General features: G+C 41.2%; 2 protein-coding genes across 2 annotated transcripts; both read left to right on the top strand.

Moving 5' to 3' along the window:
* Positions 1–9613: 9613 nt before the first annotated feature.
* LOC306924928 (proteolipid protein 2-like) lies at positions 9614–10120 on the top strand (the record flags this gene model as incomplete). The annotated part of the gene is made up of 1 exon (XM_079503609.1): positions 9614–10120. The coding sequence occupies one exon, from the start codon at positions 9614–9616 to the stop codon at positions 10118–10120; it is 507 nt and encodes a 168-aa protein (XP_079359735.1).
* A 4077-nt stretch (positions 10121–14197) lies between these two features.
* On the top strand, positions 14198–14704 carry LOC306924927 (proteolipid protein 2-like; the record flags this gene model as incomplete). Its single annotated transcript, XM_079503608.1, has 1 exon — positions 14198–14704. The coding sequence occupies one exon, from the start codon at positions 14198–14200 to the stop codon at positions 14702–14704; it is 507 nt and encodes a 168-aa protein (XP_079359734.1).
* Between the last annotated feature and the right edge of the window lie 3390 nt (positions 14705–18094).

Here is an 18094-nt window from a genome sequence, read left to right as displayed (position 1 = left end):
GTTAGTTTGGAGCCCTGCTTATGGACCCTATAAACAAACTGTTCCCAAAGACATTTTGCCAGGGCCGCGGGAAGATATTTACAGTAGGAGGTGCTGAACGTTCAGTAGGGTGTGCCGCAAAATGTGTGTGCACGCCTGCTCAGTGGCGTTTTGAAGCACCCGGAAGACTGCCGGAAGTACCTCCTCCGGACCTCAAATTTGAGGTCCGGGGTGACGTAGGGAGTGATGGTCCTACGTGTTAAAGCACGGGTCCGCCTGCAGTCCTTCCTCTTACCACTAGGGCCCAGTGCTTCAACGTTGGAGCGTCTCACTGGCCCCTTGGGGTGTGCCGCCCGGAGCAGTGTGTTAACCAGGTCTTCGCGGAAAAGTGGCTTTTACTTTCCCTCTCCACACGCAAGTTATATGAACAAACTGACACAGCCAATTAACCAGGATAAGGCGCCCATGTGATACAGCATATTTACTCATGGGCCTAATCGGTTTTGATTACATTTATTTAGGGAAATTTGTATTTTCCCCTCACATGTCCGAGGGGGGGCTGTGCCTGGGGGGAGGGGGTGCGTTCTACCTCATCATAGTGTCGGAGCAGCTACAGAGAAAGCCCGATCAACCTTTGGTTTTAAGGTTCGACGGGGGAACTGCAAGGAGTTTGAGAGTGGAGGATCTGAGAGCTCTAGTACGCAGAGTGGAAGGTGGACAATGAAACAAACAGTCACTGGAGACAACTATCACGTTAGAGTGGAAGGTGGACAATGAAAGGAACAGTCACTGGAGACAAGTCACGTCAAGGAACAGATCATAATAACAGCTCTGGTCTCAAAAGAGGAGAGGTCATGTCAGAAAGACCAGGATGCCGTAGCCAACAACAGTGACAACACAGTAAAATACTCAGTGTTCATTTAACCAAAAGGAGCTCTGGGTATTGTACTGTGAATCATGCAGTGGGATGTGACGTTTTGTTTTCCTGCTATATGACTAAATCTTACTGTAAATTAGGATTAGGCTCTACGTCAACATTGTTATACCTTTCAATGTGGGTTAGAATCTGTGTTCATTTTAGATGTATGAACATGAATCTTACATTATAATCTTAAAGGCTTTCATCTGTCCTACAGTAGCTAGGCTGCTAATGTTGTTAATGTAATAGCAAATTTGACCCACCGTGAATGGGAGCCTGTCATTGGATTATTCATTTTTGAGGGGTGCTATAGCCCCTCCTATATTCAGGTTTAATGTTTGTTTTTCCTTAGAAAAAAAATTAAAAAGACAATGGACAGTTTAATGTTTGTTTTGTCACTAACACAAACATTAAATGATTTTTGTTATGAAAGCAGGGAATCATAGCTTCAAATTGACATATTGTATGCGGTTTATAGAGTAATGTCTTGCAGAAAACAGCGAGTTGAGAAAACAGGCTTGAAAGGTTCACTTCTGTGGACTAACATTACACCTGACCTAGCTACATGTTTAAGCATTTATTTCATATTTACATGTCGATTTCAGCTCTGACATTTATTTCAGACATGCTCTAGTATGTAAATAGTCTGCCTATAGTGCTATTAACTCATTTTGGTTAAAACAATAAATAAATAAAACTCCTCTAGTGATGACAGGCTCTCAGTCAAATCTGATCACTTTAATGTCCAAGGCACAGAACATTTTGTTCTAAACTGTTCAATAAAAGTGTATTCAGTTTGTGTCTTCCATTGTTTGTTCTTTATTTGATGAGACAAGTGAAGACACGTTCACCATGCTTTGGGATTTGTTTAACTTTTTCTTCCACCCAAATAGCGTTTATGTTCACTATAAGATGTGCATCTTGTATATGTTCACTATAAGAGCCTGTGTGAAAGCAGCATGACTGTGCTTGCTTCCTCCACTGATGCTGTTATCTTTCACAGCTATAAAAACCTGGTTCAGCAATGACACAGCTCATATCAGTTAGGGCAGGGGTTCTCAACCCGTGGGTCGCGACCCCTCGGGGGGTCGCCAAATTATTTTAGGGGGTCCCCAAATTATTTTCCAAAAAAAAAAAAAAAAAGATTTTGTTTTTTAATTTTTTTTCCACGATTTTTCAAAAATAGCAGACCTACAAGCTCGTAGCGCGCCACTCGGTGGCGCGCTATGAGCTTGTAGATCTGCTATTTTTCAATAGCTAAATTATAACAATGCTTAAAACACCAAAAGGGGTTCCCGCCCAAAATGGTTTAAGGTTATTGTAGCAGTCAATTTATATTGGGGGTCGGGAGGGGGCGGGGCGGGGGTCCCGAGACATTGCCAAAGCATTTCCGGGGGTCCCCGGCCATAAACGTTGAGAACCCCTGAGTTAGGGCACTGCACTGCACTCCCTGTGGCAGGGACGTGCAGAGAGTGTAATAGGCAATTCACACTGAGAGGGCTGAATCCGTTTCATTGGAACCGTTTCCGAATACGGTTGCCCATGGTCCCCGATGGCCATGATTCACATTGCCCGAGATTCAACAGCAGCACCCGGGTACACTTGCATAACACACTTTGATCCATCAGATGGCGGTGTGCTTGATGGCTGGTGCGCACGGACACTGACCATCAACTCTGCGACATTGTCTCCAATAAATCCAGACACTGCATTGCCTCTTTTGGCTCTTTTGCCGTTATACTACTTCACTGTCAGCCTGCCTGCTATTCACTGTGTCAGTCAGTTCTGTGCTCCAGTGTCGTGTTTGATATTGGATTCTACTTTAGCATTATTATTATTTTGTTTTACTTTGGAAACTATGCCAAGCAAAGCCCAAGAGCCACGTGTAGTCCAAGATCAGCGCATACTGCGGTGCTGCGCGTATAGCAGATTCAACAGGAGACGGGCGGCGTTGATAAATGAGCTGGTGTTACGCGTCGTGCAGCATCTGTGTTTTTTTTGTTGACGCTTGGCTCGTCGACTAGAGATCATGTCACGTTCTTTAAAAAAAAAACAGTCCACTTCCTTCTTTAGGTACTCATGCATTCACATTGGAACGATCCGTATCTGAATACACTTCAATGGTCCAGATACCCGCCCCCCATGCGGTCTCGGGGACGGTTGGGCGATCCCCTCCCGGGAACGGTACGCATCATTCACACTACCACAACATCTGCCAAGTGGTCCCGAGTGCGCACCCGGGACCATAGTGTGAATTGCCCCTAACTTAGGGAGGCAGGGGCTGACATCTCGTATGGGCTGTCAAGGGCAGAAAGTAGGTTTTTGACACTCAGTAGGCGTTCCCGCATAACTTATGCGGGAATTTATGACTCACACGCATACCTTCTATAACATTCAGCAGATGTAGAAGATCTACAAGCTCACAACAACAATGTTTCACTGTGAGCTTGTACATCATCCGTTTTCAGAGAAGCGATTTAGGGCACTATTTTCGTCCATGCAAAACCCCTTATCCCTAAAGATCTTTGCCTTTGGCTTTGCCTTTTTTTTTTTTTTTTTTTTTTTTTTACTATTTTGATGAAAAAAATAATTGCCAATCTACAAGCTCATGTGAGACATTTTAGGGATAAGGGCATGGATGAAAATATAGTGTGCATTATAAATTGTAGTTTCTAGTTCTAGTTAAAAACTACAGCAGATTAAAAACATGGCAGTCATCTGGGTTTGTTGCTGGGCAAAACCAGCTGAGTAAAGTTCTGTAGAGACTGTCCAAAAAAAATACACAAAGACAACCCACCCAGTTTAGTCTGTTTGAATCCTGTCTTCTGTCTCTCTCTAGGTTGGTGTTGGAACAACATCGCCCTCTATCGTCTGACCGTCGCTCCTACATGCTGAGCGTCAGACACGCTCTAACTAGGACAGTGGTTCCCAAAGTGGGGTCCGGGGACTAAATGATAATTTGGAACCAAATGGACCCTTATGGGTCTGTAACTCAGAGAGTGTACATTTGTACGCTCTCAGAGTTAATTAGCATTGATTTTACAATATAAATTGGGGGTCCCAGAGATAGAAATGCTATTAAATGGGGGTCCATAGACTAATGCATGTCAAACTGTGGGTCCTTGAAATTAAACGGGTTGAAAAACACTGCTAGAGCCATACAAATCTTCTCTTATGGGGGTCCCTGGCATATCTTTTCAAATGGGGGTCCGCGGGCTAATTAGAGTGAATTTGGGGGGTCCTTGACATGAAAAAGTTTGGGAACCACTGAACCAAGGACAGTCTAAGAAGGACGAGACGCGAAGACCGTACGGGCGACGCCATGTTGCTTTGGAAGGAAAGAAACATGCGCAATGGGCTATATGCAGCCTTTGTCTCAACTGCGCATGTTTCTTTCCTTCCATGGAGCACCATAAGCAACATGGCGTCGCCCGTACGGTCTTCGCGTCTCATCCTTCTTAGACTGTCCTTGCACTGAACTAGGAAACTAATCCGCTCCAAAACCATGCAATGGTGACCATGATCATGATGGAAGGCGCAGCAGCACCAGACCTTTTTTTTATGGCTGCCATTTTTGGCTTGTTATTGAGAACCCATGAAGCCAAAATACAAGGTTGTGAAATGAACACCCTGGACTGGGAAAATGAAAGTTACCATGAGTCCATGCAGGACAAACGATAGGACTATAATATGGAGGTAAAAATGGTGGCTTGCTTGTATCTCTGCCATAGACGTCCTTAGTCAGTGGTTCACAATGTGAACAATGAACCACAGGGATTTCATTTAGTGCTTTTACCATTATTTGCACGATAGTGATGCGGTCAGATACTAGATTATCAGAATCAGAAACGAGACGGGGCCGAGTCCTGCAAGCATCACTGAATGCCAATAATGATGGTGCCACCATTGAGTGTAATACAACAGCTTTGGTAGCAGGGTCCCGAAGCAGTAATGAAGAACACTCATAATAACAGAAGTGAAAAACAAAAGAAGAATCCGTCTACTAAGATCCTTCGGTGCTAGTAGACGGATTCTTCTTTTGTCTTTCACTGTTATTATGAGTGTTCTTCAGTACTGTAGTACCACCTGGTATGGATGTTTGTCTGCAGCCCTAAAGTCACAACTGCTGCAACAACTGAACATTTGTTCAAAGATTGTTGGACAACAACTTCAGAAACTTTATACATCCACGTATGATAACAGCATCCTAAGGTTAGCATGGAATATCACCTCTAATACTAAGCATGTGTTGTATGGAGAATATAGGTTGCTACCTTCAGGAAGGATATATGGTGTACCAGCATACAATAAGGCCAGACTAAACAGGTCCTTTGTCCACCAGTCGACCTTGAGGCTTAAATCAGGAGTTGTAGTAGCCACAGGGTAATCTAAGCAGTGGATATTGCTCTTGTCTTCATGTCTTTATGTATGTAAATTGTCTTGTTCTTTGTGTTATGTCAAATGTGTGTACTGTATGTGTTCTGCATACTTGGCTGCTGTGTCGCAAGACACATTTCAGTGTGAACTGACAATAAATAATAATCATATACTATCCAAAAGACCACAAGTTCCACAACACCATTAAACATGCTATCCTTTAACGAATACCTTTTCATGTCATAAGAACTCTCAGATAACGTCCATACTCACTGAGAAACTTGATGAAATGTCTTCCTTCTCCTCCAGGCCAGCGTGTTGGTTCTTGGTTGACTAGCCACAGCCCACTATTTAGTTTTATGTCTGTTTATTTATCTGGACTTAATTTTGTTGATGAATTGAATACATACAGTAGGAACACAACACAATGTAAAGAGGACTTTTTGAATGCTTTTAGCCTTAGATGTCTGATGACTGTGGCTTGTGCTGTTTTTCCAATTCGTCGAATAAAAGTATTCAATCAAACTGGATTCAAATATTCACAGAAAATAATTACATTAGAGTATCGGGGCTTTTAATAGTTAAAGATGTATTAAGTTAACAGTATGCATAATAGGTACACTAGTTAAATTGCAGAGGGTGTATAATTCCAATTTGTCTGCTCATTTATTTTTCCATCACTTCCAATTTCACTAGTTTATCCCTGTATTCTGTATCATTGTATGAGTTTTCTTCTGATTAGATGAAATTGATATCCTGACCTGAAAACGTATGTTCTGTTTCCGTTGAGTCTTTTAAATCACAACTTAAAACATTTGTATGACATGACATGATCTTGCACCTTACTTTGTCCTATTTGCCTGTTCTATTATTGACGTCTTCTGCACTGAATTTTACTGTATTATATTGCATTGTACTGTACTATATTCTGCCTTGTGAAGCACTTTGGTAAAATGGGAATTGTTTTTAAATGTGCTATATAAATACATTTGATTTGTTTTAGTAGAGAAAAGGATACCCCATTACTTTAAAAAAAAAAAAAAAAAAAAAACGCTAGCAATGATTATTATTAATATAGAGCAATTTAACACTTGTTTTAACCTTTAATATACAAACATATCATTTTTTTTAAAAGTCTGGAAGGCAGGAATATTGTCAGACCCATGTACAGTACTTAACTCATAAAACAAAGTGGGGAAAAAGCTGCACTCCAAAATAAAACATGCAAGACTGGCTCAGATGCAATTTCTCATTTTATTGAGAACGCTAAGAAATGTATGACAATACATAGGAAGCCTTCTTTCCATCCTACCATTTCACATTTGTTAAATGAATACACCCCTCTAGATTAAACATTAAATTCATTAACAACATTAATAGACAGCAGGTTTTTTTGTCTGGCAACCCCACATGGATTATTATGTATCTATACCTACACAGGTTATTAGTAAACATCATTACTTTACAGAAGTTGAACTGATATGCATCGAGTCTATCACCCCTCCTTTATACATATTATTTTTACAATATTTATTATTCTAGTTTCTAATTGTGTCTTTTCGCCAACCTCAGCACACTGCTCGTGCTCGGTATACTTGCATGCGTTCTTTTTTGTCTGTTGGGCAGCTCAAAGCTTACTCATTGTAAATGCAATTTATAATCTTTCTAGCCTCAGGGTCCATTGAAAATATACAACATAAACACAATACACAAACACACAAAAAAAGAACAAAACAGAACCAATAATATGATATAAGAGCATAGCAAATATGTTAAATAACATTTGATCTATTTGATCCTCATCTCATTTGGAAATATGGGTCCTTTCCAGAGAGATGGCTTGTTTCCATTGGGGTCCTGAGTATTCAATTCATAGAAACATTTGACAGATAATTAAATATACAAGGACCTTTTTATGACTGTTGGTAGGGCATTCCACATTTTGGTGGCATAGCAGTAGAACAAATTTAACCCCTTATTTGAGCCAAATCTGTGTTGAACGTGATTTGTGGAGCTGCCTCTGGTTTTGTGTTTGTGGACGTCTGGTTCAATGGACATGGATGGTTCAAGTGAATGTAAAGAAAAAAAGATTTGGTTGCCCCCCTGTAGAAACTCAGAAGACCCCCTAAGTGTCCCGGACCCCATGTTGAAGACTCACAATCTGAACTGTTAGTAACTGTTAGTACTTACTGTTACTTACTGGGCAGAGTTAGCATCTCACCCATATCACTTGCATGCTTTGTTTCCAGCACACACACACACACACACACACACACACACACACACACACACACACACACACACACACACACACACACACACACACACACACACACACACACACACACACACACACACACACACACACACACACACACACACACACACACACACACACACACACACCTACAGTGAACTTACAATATCAGTATACACGTCGTCGCTGCCAGGTAGAAAGTGAAACTATGTCAAAAACCATAACTTTTCAGGAAATGGAATGGAATTGAAAATTTTCCGAAATTGTGAAGAATGGCCGATCTAATTATGCAACCCATTGCGAGCTTGTACTGTAGATCGGCTATTTTCATTACTTTTGCTTGACAATCTCGTATGACGAAGTAGGGCATTAAATGACAAAAAAAGAAAGTTGCAGTTTGGAGATACAAGGTTTCTGACCAACAGTGACAGCATGCAACATGCTATGAAATGCAAGCTTTTGCACCTATACACATCACAACCCTCAAGCTGGAATTTGCTTTCGGTGTCGCACACTGACAATACACAACCTACTGTACTACAAGCCACGCGTTGTGAGCTTGTATATCTGCTGTTTCCGGAGTGCAACACGGCAAACAACAAATTATATGAGGTCCTTAAGTGCTCATTCAATGCTGAGAATGGAAGGATTTTCACTGTGTAGCCTACACTACAGCATCTCCCTGTACAGTACAAATGTATGTCTTCTGTGGGTTGCTTTCAACGTTGGTCCTCCCATTAACGTATAGTATTAAATGTATCTTACTTAGTTTTGGGATAGGCTGGGGTCAAAGTTCGCCATCAGAGGTGCAATATACTGAGTGGCTGTTAGCATCCTATGGATGATGTCGCCTGTGTAAATGAAACCTGTGAAGGAAAGCACACGCATGCACACACACACGCACGCACACAGGTCACCCTAAGTTATTTTGTAGGGCGTGAAAACACAATGGATATAAACCATTTCATGACCGTGGAATTGTATGGTTCCATCTGATATTATGGACTGAAACAAATTATTACACTGTATCTTATCCCTCAACATATTTTAATGATTTATAATTCTCACAATGTGCAGACAAAAGCCGTAGAACACTTACCTCCGGTTGCCACAGTGATTTCCTTAGTATATGGCCATAGAAAGGAAAGTCAAAGGACAGATTCACTCTCTGAAAGCAAAGGCAAGCATATAAGTCAGTGAATAAGGAAAATACGCACAAGTATCAGTATCAGTCCCAGTGTGTCTTTGTTCTATTCAGTTTGGAAGTAAAATCGATTCCCTGAATTAGGATTTTGACGATTCCAATCTTGCCTTCTATACATTTTCACTTTTCTCATGTATTCCTCCATTGGCCACTTTATACACAGAAGATAAAGACTAATCTGAAACTAATCTCATGAACAGAGTCCATACCGCTGCTTGTCTGCGGGTGGTGGACAGGAAGCTATGGACCTTCCAGCTGCCCTCTTCCATCACATCGATGTCCACCCATAGCTCTCTGCTGGCAGGGTCTCCTGATCCGTACATTTCAGATGTATAGTAGATGTGATCAAGTCCTGTCTCCTGTCAAACGAAAACTCTGTTGTTGAAGCCTGTGGTGGACAGTAACTTATAGAAGTCCATTGGTCCAAAAATGTAGATGGGTGCATTCTCAGAGCATGTTTATTTGAATGGTAATTCACCAGTGATCTGGTGCAGATGGGTGAGTCTGCTGAGCCTGAGAGCATCTCCATATTCGAGTCTGGTAATTGGCACAGAGCATGGAGAAATAGACAAAAAAAAGAAGCTGGTAGCGGATCTCGTTCACGTCACTGGAGGTGGTCCCGGACAGGTTGAACTGCTACAGTTGGTCAAAGAGCTCTGTTGAAACATCCCAAGTATGACCAAGTTGTTTGAATGTTTCCTGAAAACCTGGGTTTGTCTTAAATAAGTTTGTGTGTGTAAGCATGACACTGCCTTATTACGCAACACCTCCGCTGGCTACTTAGGTGCAACAAAAAAAAAAGCCACTCTGAGCTATACAGCCACCGAGAAGACAGCTACTGAACTGAACAATCTGTTAAAGAATATTTAGTAACAGAATGGCTGATATGACTGCATCCAGCTCCGAGCCCGAGGCCAGCGTCCAGGAGACACCGATAAGTTACGTGAAGACTAAGAAGGGACTCGTTCTCGCCACAGAAGTAGTCCTGAGCCTCGTCGTTCTCATCTGCAACGCCGTCTGGGCCGGAACCTGGAACTGGATCTACCTGCCCATTTGTGCGATGATCTTTAGCGCTGCCTATATTGTCATCTTCGTGATGGAGCTGGGCAAGCGGTTCAGTGCCACTGTCCTTCAGTGGCTCTGCATAGGTGATCTCATCCGTGCTGTCCTTTTCAGCATTTTGTACCTCATCAGCTCCCTCATCACCATAGGGCTCATGGTGATCCTTCACTTCCATCTTCATGTGGATGGTGCCGGCATCGCAGGCGTGGTGTTTAGTGTGATCGCCAGCCCCGTGTACGCCTACGACGCTTACACCATCGGCCTGCAGCTGAGGAGCAGTCGTCAGCCAACACACCGAACGCAGCTGTTTACCAGTGTTTAGCGTAAATGAGCCAAAGGACACACGCTTATCCTCGCCAAGAAGAACACACTGAAAGACAGAATGAAGAGTTGCCAGAGACAACAATAAAACAGTGGACAATAAAACAAACGTTCACCGGAGACAACTATCACCTTAGAGTGGAAGGTGGACAATAAAACAAACAGATCATAATAGCCACAGTTCTGGTCTCAAAAGAGAGTAAAATACTCAGTGTTTAACCAAAAGGAGTTCTGGGTATTTTACTGTGCAGTGGGATGTGATGTACGTGACACAAGATGTGGCCGAAGTCTTTTTTTCCTGCTATATGACAAAATCTTACTGTAAATTAGGATTAGGCTCTACGACGTTAATTGTTATACATTTCAATCTGGGTTAGAATCTGTGTTCATTTTAGATGAACATGAATCTTACATTATAATCTTAAAGGCTTTCATTTGTCCTACAGTAGGCTGCTTGTTTGTGTATTAGCAAATGTCCAAGGCACAGAACATTTTCTAAAACATCATGAACTGTTCAATAAAAGTGTATTCAGTTTGTGTCTTCCATTGTTTGCTCTTTTTTTATGAGACAAGTGCTTTGGATTTGAGCATTTTAACTTTTTCGGCGTGTTATTCTTCCACCAAAAGTATACTGTTTATGTTCAATAAGATGTGGCCCTTGTGTTTTATTCCTACACAATCTTTTAACCATTTTCTTTAAAAGCCACCAGGATGAGGCTTAATTGACTGTAACTACAAAAAGCAAACCTAAATATATATACACCGGTATATTTTTTAATGATATCCTCTCAGTTTTATGCTCCGAAGTGGTGAAATAACTACTGACACTTGGACATTTTTGTCCAAATTCCATTTTTGCCACGGACATACAACATGAGTGGACAATAATATTACAAGAAAGAGAAAGAGCTAGCCCGGAATGAACACAACAGGACCCTTACGGGTCCATTTGGTTCCATTTGTACACTCTCAGAGTTAAGGGGGTTCTCTGAAAATAAAACATTTGAGAACCACTAGTACTAGTTTGACTCCTAATAATATGCCATACAGTGTCGTAGTAAATAAGTGTAATACATATTCTGAATAAAACCTGGAGACTTTCAGTAATTGCATCGTATGATCAAAATAAGAACATTATAACTGTGTAATAAAAATAAAATACAAACATTGCCATGGACATGTTTGTCTGTGTACAGACATGTCGATGACCCCTGAAAAGTACCCATTAGGCAGAAGGTCCCACTTCACAAGTTTTCAAATGTATAAAATTCCTTTGAAAATATCAGATTTACAAGCTAACAATGTGTCACTGTGACGCGTTTTCAAATGGCCTATGAGTGCAGTATTATATAGGGTTGAAGTGGTTAATGTATGTTTTGTAATAATAATATATTATAGTAGTAGTAGTAGGCCTAACTCGCCCTTACATCACGTTACGTTACCTAACGGCGCTACTTTTTGCAGTAACTTGTAACCTAACGCTTTACATTTCCCCATTCCATAACGGCCTTATAGTTATTGTGCGAGCGTTACCCGCGTTATAGCGTTATTAGTAGGGGAGCCTATCAATCAGATTCTGATGCCGGTGATTTTGGAATGTTAATTTTTGGAAACAGGTATATCTTGATTCTTGGGGTTACCAGAATGCCAAAAAAACATGTCTCCAATTTTTTCTGTTGAGTTTAGCATGTGCAATTAGCATGGCTAATAAATGGTCAAAAACGAAAATGGCAAGAACTTTGCGTCTAGGTAACTTATAAAGGTGATCTAAGAGTTTAAGTCCATGTTTGTGATGTTCAGAAATTCATCTGTTACCATTGTGAAGTCATACAACCTTTCCTAATTAGCATAATTGCCATAAATTATGCAAAAACGATCAGCAAATTGCTGCATGTTTTACTTTTAGTCAACTTTGAAAGCTTCCCACAGACTCTAAGTGTATGTTTACAACTCCAGGAATTATTATCATCTTATAAATAAATCATGCAACCTTTTGTCTATGTAATAATTATGTAATAATCACACCAAAACCAGAAATGGCCATATTTCTTTGCTTTAAGTTAATTAATACTCATGATCTTATAGACAGTGTAAGTCTGTTTGCATGTCTAGAAAATATTCTCTTTCCATAACTAGGATATGCAACCTCCTTATTAGTGTAATTTGCATATATATATATATCCCTCATATAAATCCAGTAAGACGCCTGAGGGCGAGAAGCGACCTCGCACTATAAGGGCTGCATGGCGAGCGCTGGTGCTTTGGAATGGGGGGGTTAGATCAACATATGGAGTGAATTATGTACTGGCCATAATGTGTCTTGAGTGTACAGGGTTTGATGAGGTCAGATCAATATATGGAATGTCAGAACAGGTCAGCTCTACATATAGAGATCTAAGGGTGGCAGTGTATTGAGTGTACAGGGTCTGATGAGGGCCCAGGTTGGGCCGGACCTTAATTTTCGGGCCTGTTGAGAACTCCGTCTAGAGGGGGTGCCAATGACTAGTTTAGACTAGTCATTGGTAAGGTTGGGATTCGGAACGCGGTCCATTTCAGACCCGGTTCCGACATTGTGGATCCGGAGCCCGTTCCATCGTTTTTGTATTAATGGTTCCCCAAACAGTTCTCATCAGTCGTCATTTAGCTCCGCTGTGTCTGTGCATGCATGCAAGCAGAGCCAAGTTACTGGGGTGACTTCTACTACTTGACATGAGTGAGTAGATTAATCTTGTGACTCGTGTAGGCGTATTGATTTTGAGATGTTTCCTCAATGTGGACGTGCAACTGGTGCAAGTTGCAACAACCTTTGCAGGAAACTATGGCATTGCATAGTTGTGGTTAACAGAGAGGATGGTTAACAGAGTGTGGTTAACAGAGAGGGAAATGACTCTGAGGCTGAGCACACAAAGTGCAATAAATGTGATGCCATAGTTTCCTGCAAAGGTTTCCTGCAACTGTTGAGAGCCCAGCCTTTAGGTGCATATATACCTCCATACATTGATTACTTTATAAACAGTTTGCAGAAAAAAGCACAGGGACGTAGAGTGTGTGTGTGTGTGTGTGTGTGTGTGTGTGTGTGTGTGTGTGTGTGTGTGTGTGTGTGTGTGTGTGTGTGTGTGTGTGCGTGCATGCGTGCGTGTGTGTGTGTGCCTGCGTGCGCCAGTTGTTCCTACAGTGGTGGTAGCCAACAAAGCAGACATGGAGATTGGTAGAGAGGTGACAGTGGGGGAAGGACAGATAAGAAACTATAGCCAAGGATCTCAGGTATGCTGTGTGTGTGTGTGTGTGTGTGTGTGTGTGTGTGTGCGTGCGTGCGTGCGTGTGTGCGTGTTATTTCTCATACTGTATCTAACTACCATACTATTATTTGTCGATTTGTGTCGTAATATAATTTGTACACAGTGGGCTACTGTAATTATCATCAAGGATATAATTTAAGTTTGCTTAAATTTAAAAGTTAGAAATATTAAACCTGTCTACTTTTTGTATGCATGGCAAGGTTGAACTGCTACAGTTGGTCAAAGAGCTCTGTTGAAACATCCCAAGTATGACCAAGTTGTTTGAATGTTTCCTGAAAACCTGGGTTTGTCTTAAATAAGTTTGTGTGTGTAAGCATGACACTGCCTTATTACGCAACACCTCTGCTGGCTACTTAGGTGCAACGCCATTTTTCGTCATCACTTTAGGCCCCTCCCCTTTTTTCCACAACTTTAAATAAACCCATTTTAAATGTTTTAATTTTTATTATTATTAATTTCACATTTATTTGTTTTTGCTTTTTTTTGGGTGGCACTATAAGTATTAGTATCATATAATTGCAATTGGGCGATTATGTAATAATTGTGACGGGCCTAGTTATGTTACTATAAGTAAAACAAACTGGTACCAAAGACATTTTGCCACCTCACAGTATATGAGTCAGAGGAGGATGGTAGCCTACTTCTGAATGAGGAAGTACAGTAGATGTTTTAGACAGAAGTTAAAGCTTGTGAATGAAAAAAAGCCACTCTGAGCTATACAGCCACCGAGAAGACAGCTACTGAACTGAACAATCTGTTAAAGAATATTTAGTAACAGAATGGCTGATATGACTGCATCCAGCTCCGAGCCCGAGGCCAGCGTCCAGGAGACACCGATAAGTTACGTGAAGACTAAGAAGGGACTCGTTCTCGCCACAGAAGTAGTCCTGAGCCTCGTCGTTCTCATCTGCAACGCCGTCTGGGCCGGAACCTGGAACTGGATCTACCTGCCCATTTGTGCGATGATCTTTAGCGCTGCCTATATTGTCATCTTCGTGATGGAGCTGGGCAAGCGGTTCAGTGCCACTGTCCTTCAGTGGCTCTGCATAGGTGATCTCATCCGTGCTGTCCTTTTCAGCATTTTGTACCTCATCAGCTCCCTCATCACCATAGGGCTCATGGTGATCCTTCACTTCCACCTTCATGTGGATGGTGCCGGCATCGCAGGCGTGGTGTTTAGTGTGATCGCCAGCCCCGTGTACGCCTACGACGCTTACACCATCGGCCTGCAGCTGAGGAGCAGTCGTCAGCCAACACACCGAACGCAGCTGTTTACCAGTGTTTAGCGTAAATGAGCCAAAGGACACACGCTTATCCTCGCCAAGAAGAACACACTGAAAGACAGAATGAAGAGTCGCCAGAGACAACAATAAAACAGTGGACAATAAAACAAACGTTCACCGGAGACAACTATCACGTTAGAGTGGAAGGTGGACAATAAAACAAACAGATCATAATAGCCACAGTTCTGGTCTCAAAAGAGAGTAAAATACTCAGTGTTTAACCAAAAGGAGTTCTGGGTATTTTACTGTGCAGTGGGATGTGACGTACGTGACACAAGATGTGGCCGAAGTCTTTTTTTCCTGCTATGTGACAAAATCTTACTGTAAATTAGGATTAGGCTCTACGACGTTAATTGTTATACATTTCAATCTGGGTTAGAATCTGTGTTCATTTTAGATGAACATGAATCTTACATTATAATCTTAAAGGCTTTCATTAGTCCTACAGTAGGCTGCTTGCTTGTGTATTAGCAAATGTCCAAGGCACAGAACATTTTCTAAAACATCATGAACTGTTCAATAAAAGTGTATTCAGTTTGTGTCTTCCATTGTTTGCTCTTTTTTTATGAGACAAGTGCTTTGGATTTGAGCATTTTAACTTTTTCGGCGTGTTATTCTTCCACCAAAAGTATACTGTTTATGTTCAATAAGATGTGGCCCTTGTGTTTTATTCCTACACAATCTTTTAACCATTTTCTTTAAAAGCCACCAGGATGAGGCTTAATTGACTGTAACTACAAAAAGCAAACCTAAATATATATACACCGGTATATTTTTTAATGATATCCTCTCAGTTTTATGCTCCGAAGTGGTGAAATAACTACTGACACTTGGACATTTTTGTCCAAATTCCATTTTTGCCACGGACATACAACATGAGTGGACAATAATATTACAAGAAAGAGAAAGAGCTAGCCCGGAATGAACACAACAGGACCCTTACGGGTCCATTTGGTTCCATTTGTACACTCTCAGAGTTAAGGGGGTTCTCTGAAAATAAAACATTTGAGAACCACTAGTACTAGTTTGACTCCTAATAATATGCCATACAGTGTCGTAGTAAATAAGTGTAATACATATTCTGAATAAAACCTGGAGACTTTCAGTAATTGCATCGTATGATCAAAATAAGAACATTATAACTGTGTAATAAAAATAAAATACAAACATTGCCATGGACATGTTTGTCTGTGTACAGACATGTCGATGACCCCTGAAAAGTACCCATTAGGCAGAAGGTCCCACTTCACAAGTTTTCAAATGTATAAAATTCCTTTGAAAATATCAGATTTACAAGCTAACAATGTGTCACTGTGACGCGTTTTCAAATGGCCTATGAGTGCAGTATTATATAGGGTTGAAGTGGTTAATGTATGTTTTGTAATAATAATATATTATAGTAGTAGTAGTAGGCCTAACTCGCCCTTACATCACGTTACGTTACCTAACGGCGCTACTTTTTGCAGTAACTTGTAACCTAACGCTTTACATTTCCCCATTCCATAACGGCCTTATAGTTATTGTGCGAGCGTTACCCGCGTTATAGCGTTATTAGTAGGGGAGCCTATCAATCAGATTCTGATGCCGGTGATTTTGGAATGTTAATTTTTGGAAACAGGTATATCTTGATTCTTGGGGTTACCAGAATGCCAAAAAAACATGTCTCCAATTTTTTCTGTTGAGTTTAGCATGTGCAATTAGCATGGCTAATAAATGGTCAAAAACGAAAATGGCAAGAACTTTGCGTCTAGGTAACTTATAAAGGTGATCTAAGAGTTTAAGTCCATGTTTGTGATGTTCAGAAATTCATCTGTTACCATTGTGAAGTCATACAACCTTTCCTAATTAGCATAATTGCCATAAATTATGCAAAAACGATCAGCAAATTGCTGCATGTTTTACTTTTAGTCAACTTTGAAAGCTTCCCACAGACTCTAAGTGTATGTTTACAACTCCAGGAATTATTATCATCTTATAAATAAATCATGCAACCTTTTGTCTATGTAATAATTATGTAATAATCACACCAAAACCAGAAATGGCCATATTTCTTTGCTTTAAGTTAATTAATACTCATGATCTTATAGACAGTGTAAGTCTGTTTGCATGTCTAGAAAATATTCTCTTTCCATAACTAGGATATGCAACCTCCTTATTAGTGTAATTTGCATATATATATATATCCCTCATATAAATCCAGTAAGACGCCTGAGGGCGAGAAGCGACCTCGCACTATAAGGGCTGCATGGCGAGCGCTGGTGCTTTGGAATGGGGGGGTTAGATCAACATATGGAGTGAATTATGTACTGGCCATAATGTGTCTTGAGTGTACAGGGTTTGATGAGGTCAGATCAATATATGGAATGTCAGAACAGGTCAGCTCTACATATAGAGATCTAAGGGTGGCAGTGTATTGAGTGTACAGGGTCTGATGAGGGCCCAGGTTGGGCCGGACCTTAATTTTCGGGCCTGTTGAGAACTCCGTCTAGAGGGGGTGCCAATGACTAGTTTAGACTAGTCATTGGTAAGGTTGGGATTCGGAACGCGGTCCATTTCAGACCCGGTTCCGACATTGTGGATCCGGAGCCCGTTCCATCGTTTTTGTATTAATGGTTCCCCAAACAGTTCTCATCAGTCGTCATTTAGCTCCGCTGTGTCTGTGCATGCATGCAAGCAGAGCCAAGTTACTGGGGTGACTTCTACTACTTGACATGAGTGAGTAGATTAATCTTGTGACTCGTGTAGGCGTATTGATTTTGAGATGTTTCCTCAATGTGGACGTGCAACTGGTGCAAGTTGCAACAACCTTTGCAGGAAACTATGGCATTGCATAGTTGTGGTTAACAGAGAGGATGGTTAACAGAGTGTGGTTAACAGAGAGGGAAATGACTCTGAGGCTGAGCACACAAAGTGCAATAAATGTGATGCCATAGTTTCCTGCAAAGGTTTCCTGCAACTGTTGAGAGCCCAGCCTTTAGGTGCATATATACCTCCATACATTGATTACTTTATAAACAGTTTGCAGAAAAAAGCACAGGGACGTAGAGTGTGTGTGTGTGTGTGTGTGTGTGTGTGTGTGTGTGTGTGTGTGTGTGTGTGTGTGTGTGTGTGTGTGTGTGTGCGTGCATGCGTGCGTGTGTGTGTGTGCCTGCGTGCGCCAGTTGTTCCTACAGTGGTGGTAGCCAACAAAGCAGACATGGAGATTGGTAGAGAGGTGACAGTGGGGGAAGGACAGATAAGAAACTATAGCCAAGGATCTCAGGTATGCTGTGTGTGTGTGTGTGTGTGTGTGTGTGTGTGTGTGCGTGCGTGCGTGCGTGTGTGCGTGTTATTTCTCATACTGTATCTAACTACCATACTATTATTTGTCGATTTGTGTCGTAATATAATTTG

The sequence above is a fragment of the Electrona antarctica genome (assembly GCF_951216825.1).
Source record: "Electrona antarctica genome assembly, chromosome: 6".
Classification (NCBI taxonomy): Eukaryota; Metazoa; Chordata; class Actinopteri; order Myctophiformes; family Myctophidae; genus Electrona; species Electrona antarctica.
Note: the sequence above shows the minus strand (reverse complement) of the source record. Positions and strands in the feature narration are given on the sequence as shown.